Source organism: Brugia malayi (assembly GCF_000002995.4).
Source record: "Brugia malayi strain FR3 genome assembly, contig: Bm_v4_Chr3_scaffold_001, whole genome shotgun sequence".
Taxonomy (NCBI): domain Eukaryota; kingdom Metazoa; phylum Nematoda; class Chromadorea; order Rhabditida; family Onchocercidae; genus Brugia; species Brugia malayi.
In genome coordinates this window covers 3,697,850-3,708,494 of record NW_025062477.1, presented here as the reverse complement: position 1 = coordinate 3,708,494, position 10,645 = coordinate 3,697,850, and the positions used below count along the sequence as shown (strand labels likewise).

The window sequence follows — 10,645 nt, the reverse complement described above, 5'->3', positions numbered from 1 at the left end:
CCAGAAAAAGCTATGCCAAACAAATATATTTTATATTAAATATCATCTAAAATAAACTCAATTAATGCATCCATTAATGCAGCACTAAAAATAAAATAAAATAAAATATCTCACAAAATGGATTAATGATAATAATAATAATAAAAAATTGCCTATAATGATTCAATAAAAAAAAAAAAAAGGTCAAGGATATTAAGGATGATATGAATTTGTCATATTCAACACATCAGTTAAATTCATCAACTAGTATGATAATTCCAAATATTGATTGATATTAAGTAAATATTCAAAATACAAAAAATAAATTGTCATCGTACAATGAAATCAACAATTTGCGCTTTTAGCTTACTTTGTTAAGCGCTAAAATAAAATAAAATAAACTTTCTTGCAAAAAGAGTGCCAATAATGATAAACATTTGAAAAATATCATTTATTACTAACATTATTACTGTGCACTTATTGAATCCATTGTCAATCTATCATTTTTATCAGTCAACAAAAAACAAAAAAAAAAAACCAAAAAAAAAAATGAAAATTCATCAGAGCATTTGTGCACTATCACTTTGTCAAATAGCATTTTGTGCTTTTTTTTTTTTTTTGTAAGAGCATTTGATTTAATTGTTTTTAACTGTCACTGTGCCTATTTCATTTGTTTTATGTCATACCTGAAAGTAGTTCCCATTAAATAATCAGGAATGTAATTAGAAAAATCAAAATGATTCATTCATTTCTTTACTTTTACCTATTTCAAATGCGATTTTATTAATTTATTCTTGTATCAATCACTAATTAACTGCTAATTATGAGAATATTCAAATTTGTTAAAAACAAAAAAAAAAAAAAAACAAAAAAGGTAGAATTAAAACGAAATTTGAATATTTTAATAATTAACAATTAATGATTGATATAATAATACATTACAATTAATGATTTGATCACTTTTTGTTAATTTCACAAAATTTAATTCTTTTTTAGTATTACTTAATATTAACACTTTTATTTGAAATTTTTCAATAAAATGTGCAAAAAAAAAAAAATGAATTTTTGAACTATTACAAAGGAACAGTTACTTTCATTTTCTGTCAATTCTTTTTCGCTTCACTGCTAGTTAACAATTGCATTATGCCAATAAAAAAAAGATACAATTTAAGAATTTCTCATGAATTTATTTAGTTATTCTTCTTCTTGAATTTTGCTCATTTTTCTTCTTCTAAATATTTGAACATTTTTGAAGAATAATTTTACATCACAGATACAGTAATGAATTAATTACTGTATCTACTTTACCTATAATAATACAAATATTTTTTCTAAGTTACTGCTAAATTATTTATTAAAAAAATTTCTCGAGTAATAAGTTTAAATATATGTCAATAATAACTTTATATTTCAGAATTTGAATTTATCAATCAAAACAGGTGACAGTGATGAGAAATGCTCATGGAAGACACAAATCGATATATGAAATATCAAAATATGACGTTACGAAATGTATGACATATGATTAGCTTTTGTTTTGTTTTCTATCATAATAATATGGGATATTTAGAGATAAAAGAATTAAATAAAAACTATTTTTAAATGAAATTGAAAATTATTATAAAAATATTATTGACAAATTAGGATATATATATTATTGATCAAAATTAGGATATTATTGAACATTTTAGGAATATATGATATGCAATCACATGCATAATCTTACTTTTTATGCATTAATTAATTAGGGATAGTAATTAATTTATCATTGCTAATTTCAATTCGATTAAATGAATGCTACCCTCTTCTTTTTTTAGGAATAATCAACAGAGCAAATTCATTATAATATAAACCTTGTAATTACTTCCTTTATGCTATTTTAATTCGAAATTATTTCTTTCAGAAAAAAACAAAAAAACAAAAACAAAAACAAAAACAGAAAAAGGAAAGAATAAAAATTTCCATTCATAAGGATGCAGTTAGTAAATTATGACAGAATGAGTTATCTGTTTGACACAATGCGCTCTTTAACATTGACACAAGGCGCTCTTTAACATTGACACAATGCGCTCTTTAACATTGACACAAGGCGCTCTTTAACATTGACACAAGGCGCTCTTTAACATTGACACAAGGCGCTCTTTAACACTTATAGCTATCATTATCATCATTTTTTGTAATTGCAAAATATCATTGAAATATTGTAGGGCACTAATTATATATGTAAATAATATAGAATTATTGCTGTAGTACAATACTTGTCAATATATCAATATCAGTAGCACTCACCCTCTTCTTCTCCCTCTCCCTCTCTCTCTCCCTCTCCCTCTCCCTCTCTCTTTGTCCTTCAGGTAGAAGAAAAGATCCATTTGACACTGTGACAAACATGAATAAAATACATATAGATAATTACGAACATTTTACACATAAATGTGAAATATATATGGACATTAGATGAGAAGAGACAAATGAATGGATGGATGACTGTCACATGCGGGTGACAATCGTAATTGCAGCATCAGTCCAGCACAAAAGAGGCAATCGTGCTCTTTCAGTTGGTTCTCAACATCGGTCACTTCAACCTGCTTCTACTGCCACTGCTACCACTGCTGCTGTATCTGAATTAGCGTCATCGATGCCACTTTTTCAAGGTAATACTAATGAGATTTCAGGTAAATTAGTTAAAGAACGAATTTTTCTGCATTTCAGGTAAATTAGTTAAAAGAGGACTTTTTTCTGCATTTCAGGTAAATTAGTTAAAAGAGGACTTTTTTCTGCATTTCAGGTAAATTAGTTAAAAGAGGACTTTTTTCTGCATTTCAGGTAAATTAGTTTAAAAGAGGACTTTTTTCTGCATTTCAGGTAAATTAGTTAAAAGAGGACTTTTTTCTGCATTTCAGGTAAATTAGTTAAAAGAGGACTTTTTTCTGCATTTCAGGTAAATTAGTTAAAAGAGGACTTTTTTCTGCATTTCAGGTAAATTAGTTAAAAGAGGACTTTTTTCTGCATTTCAGGTAAATTAGTTAAAAGAGGACTTTTTTCTGCATTTCAGGTAAATTAGTTTAAAAGAGGACTTTTTTCTGCATTTCAGGTAAATTAGTTAAAAGAGGACTTTTTTCTGCATTTCAGGTAAATTAGTTAAAAGAGGACTTTTTTCTGCATTTCAGGTAAATTAGTTTAAAAGAGGACTTTTTTCTGCATTTCAGGTAAATTAGTTAAAAGAGGACTTTTTTCTGCATTTCAGGTAAATTAGTTAAAAGAGGACTTTTTTCTGTATTTCAGGTAAATTAGTTAAAAGAGGACTTTTTTCTGCATTTCAGGTAAATTAGTTAAAAGAGGACTTTTTTCTGCATTTCAGGTAAATTAATTAAAGGAGCAATTTTTTTTTTTTTAGTTTTCTTTCTTTCTTTCTTTCATTTTTTTTCAGTTTAGCATTTTTTTTTCATTGTAAGCATACAATATTGAAATGCTAACCATCATCAATTATCATTCTTTTCTAACATTTAATCAACATTTATCCCTCATTTCATTTCATTTAATCTATCCATCTATTTTAACATTTTTTTTTTCCTTCTTCTTCCTCTCTCATTTCATTGTTTTCTTTTTTAGTGCAATTTTTCAATCAATTTTCTTTGATCTTATTTCTAACCATTCTTTCATTCTTTCATCTTATCATTATTTATTTTCATTTTGATTAATGAAATCCTACATACATTCATTAATTACTACATTGAACATTAACTAGGATAAATAAATGTTCATTCTCAAATTTGTTCATCCTCTCCTTTACTACATACATCTTAGTAATACTTTACTCTTTCACTCTTATTTCATCTCATTATCCATTCATTTTTTTTAATTTACTCTGATAAAGAAAGTATATCAAATATTGATAAGTAATTATTTCTGATATCATATGCATATATAAAGTAAACATACACATTATAATTAATATAACTTTAGAAAGTGTATCTAATTACAATATATTTCTTTTCTATTTTTGTATGAACTAACAAAATGATAAATGAAAAGTTTAAAATTATCATTTAAATTTATCAATTAAATCATTATTATTTATCCTGTACTATATACCAGTGCTATTACATAGTATTTTAACAAATACAAATAATTTACTTCGTTTTTTTCTCTCTCCCTCTCCCTCTCTCTCTTTCTCTCTCTCTAGGATTAACATAGATAATAGTAATTTATATCTTATTTACAACTTATCCCTTTACATTTATCTAATTATAAACAAATATTTCATGAATTAAATTATCATTCATTTTAATAATGAAAAAAGCGAAAGAGGAAAATTTTTTCCATTCGTTGTTATCATTATTTATCAGATAGTAGTATACTGATAACAAAAATCTTAGATTTATGATAAATGTCACAAAATGATGAAAGAGAAATGATAGTGAAGAATGATAAGAGGGAAAATAATGATTCAGAAGAAACCTGCAAATGTTATTGCCAAGGTGGCAAACGAATTAGCTATCCATATGGTTGGACTGCTACTTCTACTACCACTTCTCTTCAATATGATTTTATCGGTTTGTTTATCATCAACAATCACTAAATTATTGATTGTATACAATAAAATTAGATTATTATTATTACCTGTAAATATTTACCTGTAAATTAATTAAAATATTCTTTTACAGATGAATTATCATTTGATGCAAACGATCACTCAACAGTATCTAAAACCAAATCAGGTCACGTGGAGTACGTATCATATCAGATAGCACATCCGGCTGCAATCAGTCAAACATTGGAAAGAAAACCAAGTTTGAATCTTTTATTTTAAATTACTCTAGCCAAATCATATCAACAAATTTCACTTCATTGCAACTCGCACTTGAGCCTTAAAAAGAGTTAATTGTGACAGAGACATCTCGTAATCAGAGGTCAAAGGGGAATCTTAGAGATAATTTGAGGATGTTATTTATGAATTGTGATGGAAATATAATATAATCTGATGCTTCTTCTTTACTTGACTACTTATCATTGATAAGAGATAAAGTATATTTTCAGGTGTTTCAACTCAAGTATTAAGCGCCCTTATTGGTAATTCAGCAGGTAGCACATATAGTCGAACTATGGGTAAAGTTATGCGAGTCCTTGTAAGTGTTTCTTTTAATAATGATCCTAACAAAAAAGAAAAAAAAAAAACGATATTTCAATATTTTGTTGAATTATAGGTAAAGGTTATGTGAGTTCTCTGTAATTTAGAAAGTAGCACATACAGTTTTTCTTTTTTTTTTTTTTTTTTTTTTTTCAACAAAATTATGTTTTTGTATTGATATATTGTATATTCCAGTGTTCTTTTACAGTTTGCATATACATATATTTAGAATAAAGCGAAAAGCCATGGAGAAATAGAAGTGAAGCTGAAGAAACTTGTTTACAGGTAGCTGGATCGAAGAAGGTTGGAAAAACTGCATGTTTAGAACAGCTTGCTTGTCTCAGTGATATTACTGATCAGGTTTTTTTTTTATTTTTTAACTTTTTTAGCATTTGAAAAACTCAGTTCTCTTTCACTCTTTTTTTAGTTAGAATTATTACAGGTGAAAGTTTTTATTGGTAATATGTGCATTTTGTTGTTAAAAATGTATTTTAGCCTTATGTGCCTACGATTGAAGATACATATCAAGTGCAGATGGATTACGGAGATCGATCTAAAGAAATTATGGTTTTTCATGATACAGCCGGAATTAGTGAAAGTGGCCCAATCGATCTCAAGCGATCTTACATTCAGGTGAGCTTATCTTCTATTCTTCCAGTTCATTAAAAGAATTCTATTTCATTCATACTGCAGAGTTGCATGGAGTTTTACACACGCATTTCGTAGATAACTTGGATAGCTAAAATTATCCGATGACATTTGCTATGATAGTTTTTTGCTAATATGGACATTCTATAAGTGATTAATATTAATATCTTTAATATTAATCACAAAGATTAAATATCTTTTGCTTATTATTGCTTGTTATATTGATCTGTCCGTCTAAATAGAACGTTTAAATACAGGTAGCGGATGCATTTTTATTAATATATTCAGTTGTTGATCATGAAACGTTCAACAGAATGGATATGTTAAAAAAAACGATCGATAAACAGTTTGGCAAAGATAAAAAAGAGGTTTGGTAATTTTCTTGTAGTTTAGATGGTTTTAATGGTTCGTACCTTTTCATCATTTTAAATGTTAAATTTTTTTTTTGCTTATTCTTATATTTTGTTATATTGCTGGAATATTTATGACATTTTAATTTCAGGTTCCCATAGTTGTTTTGGGAAATATGATTGATCTACCAGGTAGAAAAGTTGATAGTGATTTCGCACGGAGTTGGGCTGCTAAGGAAAAAGGTTGTTGTAGCTTATACATATACCTTGCATCTATAATGTCTTCTTGAAAAGTAATCATTTTGTTGTTGTCGAAAATTTTCACTCTCTTCTATTTAAATCTAATATATGTGTAAATTTTTCAGTGAAATTATATGAAGTAACTGCAAAGAATCGTAACACACTGGTTGATTTAGTTATATATTTGGGTAGCCGACATTTTCACTCACAACGTAAGTTCTGTTGTATAAAAATATTGCTAATTTTTTATACTACATTTTATCGGAATTTAAAAACTTTTTTTTGAGAAAAAAAAAAACTTTAAAAAGAATTAAACTAATTTAAACGAAAATACCATTTATCATATTATCCGGCCAGATCTATTCTGGATGCAGTAAATGAGGTAGCATTTAAAATATTTATCCTTTAACTGGATTAAAACCATTGCTACTACTTACTTACTTATTCATTTCATTTGCAGGGGAATCAAAATTTTCTCTTTCTAAGAAGTTGAAAGCTGAAAAATCTAACACTGCCATAATGATGGATTTCTGAAATTACCTTTATTTTTTCTATGTTTTGTTAATTCAGTTTCTATTCTGTCAACAGAACTTTCTGAATGGAGTTGCATACTACAAGTATTTAGTGTAAGTATTTTCACGATTTCCGAATATTTATAACCGGTGGCTCACAACTTCATGTCATTTGTAGTATAATTTATATATATATATATATATATATATATATATATAACTTTTAGTCATTTATTTTTCTTTGACCTCCATTACTTTTTGATTTTGTATAAGATATACTAATGGAAGGAATGATATTTGGTTTTACGAATTTTACATTTTGCTTACCTTTTACAAGGAAATTAATATTAATTGCTTATAGAATGATATTTTTATTCAAAGATGTATTTTACAGAAAATCAACAACTCAGATAGTTCAGTTCATTAGCTAATCAATCTAATTAATGATGAATAATTTAAAAAGAGAAAAATCGCTGTTGTTCTTTTTGTTTCCCACTTTGTCATATTTCTAGCATTTGATAACTGTAAACTGCCAATTTTATTGTAAATTTCTTTTTATTAGCATAAAATATTTGTAATATTACATTTTTAAACAATTAGATAGTTCTTAAGAAACAAGAAAAAGTATAACTTTTGGTTGGTCAAAATTGACCAGTTTTGCATGATTCTTCAATTGAAATACGAGAGAAATGATTTATATAATATGGAATTTTTTTTTTTTTGGACTGATAAAAATTAAAGTTTATAAATACCATCAACAAAGAAAATATATATCATTTGATATATGATGCTATGGTATATGGCAGTTGTTCTGAAGTGTCTTCTTCTCAGTGTTTTTTTAAATGTATATTTTGATTCTAAACAGACTTCTGTGGCATTAAAGGTGGTTATTCTTCGTTTTTTTTTTTTTTTGGTGATAAAAAGAAAAATATAGAGCCTAGTGTTAGACATTCAGTCTGAATAGGCCTAAAATTTAGTTGAAAGATCTCGAAGTACTCAGCAGAAATTGTTTATATCAAATTTCCATAACAACTTTCTTGCAAGATTCTATTCAATGACTGATCATGTAAGGATGTTGTAATAAAATTAGTTTATCGATAAATTGAAAGAATTACCTAATGCTGTATACAAATAAAAATTTTTCTACTAGGTACTTTGGTACATTTAGAAAACATTACGAGAATTTAAAATTATTTTTAAAAAGTTTCTTCTGCTTATCATTACATTTTAAATTCTTTAATTGAGTGAATTCTAATTTAATTTGATTCAATTAAAATGAAATTTAAAAAGTTATAGAGACCAGTACGGCAGATAACTGAGATCGATACAACTAGCAGAAAATATGAAACATTGCAAAGCAATGATTTGCATTACATTCAAATGAAAATTTCTTCAACTACTTTAATAAATGATTGGAGTAATGGACAGAGTAATTGGGCTAATATTTCAACTAATTCTGAACAAAATTTTGCCAACAGGAAATCATCATCTTCTAGCAATTATGTGAATTCTTTCATTGAAACATCATCAATGACAAATTTTATCACCAATTCAAATATCACTGAAATAATCACATCTAAGACTGAATCTGATATCATCGAATCAACAAGCTACAATGTCACTAGTTTGTTTTTAAACTTATCAGTTCATTGATTAATTCAATTCAATTATATTATCAATTGAATTAAACCAGATAGACACAACTTGAAATTATTCTTTGCTTAATGGTTTAATGAGAAATTGAAAGAGATGAAAATGTAACCATCGGCTAATTATTCCATTAATTAACTTAATTATTCTCAGCAATCTTAGTATATTTCACTTCAGATAGATAAATTAATTACTACTAAATGTATATTTTTGAATTGTTTCAGTGGAATCAATGAAAGAGAAAAATATAAGTGATATTATCATCGAAGAGAAAATAATCAAACATTTAAATGATAATAAGCAAACAACTAAAGTTAAAATTAACATTACATATTCAAATTTCCATTCATTCATTTATTTTTTCCATTCAATAAATTCACTTCATGAAATTTATTATCATTTTAGAATTATCTTCTTATCACAATGATAATTTTCTCTTTATCAGTGATTTTTTTTTTTTTTTTTTTGGTATAATTTATTTCCTACAAAATCAATAATTTATTGTTTCAGATGTTACATTATTGTGGATTGCATTAAGTTGTATAATAATTATTATAATTGGTCAAATTCTATTTTGTTTTCTTACTTTTGGTCATTATATTCTTCAATTTAAAGAAGAATGAAATTTCTGTTAATTGAAATTTAAAAATTATTTATTTTTTTATTTGCATTCAAATTTATTCCATTTTGTTAATTTTTATAAAAGTTTGGAAAAAAAAAACATTAATAAAAGGCTATTTGACCTATACAATGACCTTTTTGTTACTTTTTTATGCATAAATTTAATAATAACTGCCAATTTTACTGTTAAATTAGGTATGATTAACTATCAATTATTGTTCATTCAAGAATTATTTCTTTTTTTTTTGCAGCAATTTCTTTTATTAAATTGAAGTTTATTTTTTAAAGAAAAAATTCTATCAAAGGTCATAAAACTTTAAGCACTAAAAATTATCTTTTTTATTTTAATTAAAATATTAAAATTCAATATGAAAAATAATATTACATATGAATGAAATGAGTGTGTTATTAAAAGATTTCAAAATGTTTTTCACTATATTTCATTTTGTTACAATTTTTTTTATGAAATTATTACTGTTAAATTAGGTATGATTAATAAGGTGTATTTTACTTTCCAAATTTGATATGATAAAATTCTCGATAATTCAAGAATTAATTTTTATTAATGCTAAGAGTTATTTTACTAAATTCCATGTTAGTATTATTTACATTTAACAATGTTTCGATACCATAAGTAAGAGTAAATAATTTCTTTTGATAATATTAATTTTTAAATTACAAAGATAAAATTATTTCAATTTATGATTAAAATCAAATAATTATAATTTCATCTTGCAAAATCGCAATTAATGCATTTATTCATTTATTTAAATATGTAAGTCACATGTCATCGTCATTTAATCACTAATATATTTTGTTTAAGAAAATAGAGCATAAAACTGGTTGATCTCTAATTAATTACCTGTAATCATTTCAAATTATATTTTATAATCACTTTTACATCATTAATTTTATTCTTTGACTACTTCATTCCATTTTAGAAATTAATTCAAAATGTAATACTTTACTCTCTTTTTATTTTTTTTTCAACAGGTAATCGAAGAAATTGAGAATGAAATTTTTATAATTCATAGCGGTTAAGTTAATTAAAGTAACCACCAGGTATCTCAATGATTATAATTAGTGATAAACTTTAAATTATCAATGAGTATCTCAATGATTATAATTAGTGATAAACTTTAAATTATCAATGACATTTTGCAATCATAAAAATAAGGGTACTTCCCAAAACTTCCCATTCATTAGCGTAAAATTGATTTATAAATTTCAGGAATACTAATTAATTATTTATAAAAAATCGACTATTACAAAACCTGATTATTAAATTTATATTTCATATAAATATTGCAAATAAATTTATATTAATTTAAATTGATAAATGCTGAATTTCTTATTTGTATAATTTTTACAACTCTTCGCTGTTTTTCTATCAAATTATTACTTTGCTTTATTTTCAAAACGAATAAATAAAAATTTTAACAATAAGCACAAAAAATAATTTAATCTTAAAACATTGTTAAACTAAAAAAAAAAAAAAAAAAAGAAAGAAAGAAAGA

At 25.2% G+C, this 10,645-nt stretch overlaps 1 protein-coding gene across 3 annotated transcripts; it reads left to right on the top strand.

The window, feature by feature from the left end:
• Positions 1-1,427: 1,427 nt before the first annotated feature.
• Bma-kbrl-1 (Uncharacterized protein) lies at positions 1,428-6,879 on the top strand (the record flags this gene model as incomplete). 3 transcript variants are annotated; one of them, XM_043079885.1, is made up of 10 exons in its annotated part: positions 1,428-1,491; positions 2,496-2,630; positions 4,644-4,769; positions 5,017-5,105; positions 5,393-5,467; positions 5,603-5,740; positions 6,013-6,123; positions 6,258-6,348; positions 6,471-6,557; positions 6,806-6,879. In XM_043079885.1, the coding sequence occupies 10 exons, from the start codon at positions 1,428-1,430 to the stop codon at positions 6,877-6,879; spliced, it is 990 nt and encodes a 329-aa protein (XP_042935819.1). The 3 variants fall into 3 exon arrangements, with proteins under 3 accessions (XP_042935819.1, XP_042935820.1, XP_042935821.1); XM_043079886.1 differs by lacking the exon at positions 1,428-1,491 and having other exon boundaries at positions 2,456-2,630; XM_043079887.1 differs by lacking the exons at positions 1,428-1,491; positions 2,496-2,630 and adding an exon at positions 4,367-4,532.
• Between the last annotated feature and the right edge of the window lie 3,766 nt (positions 6,880-10,645).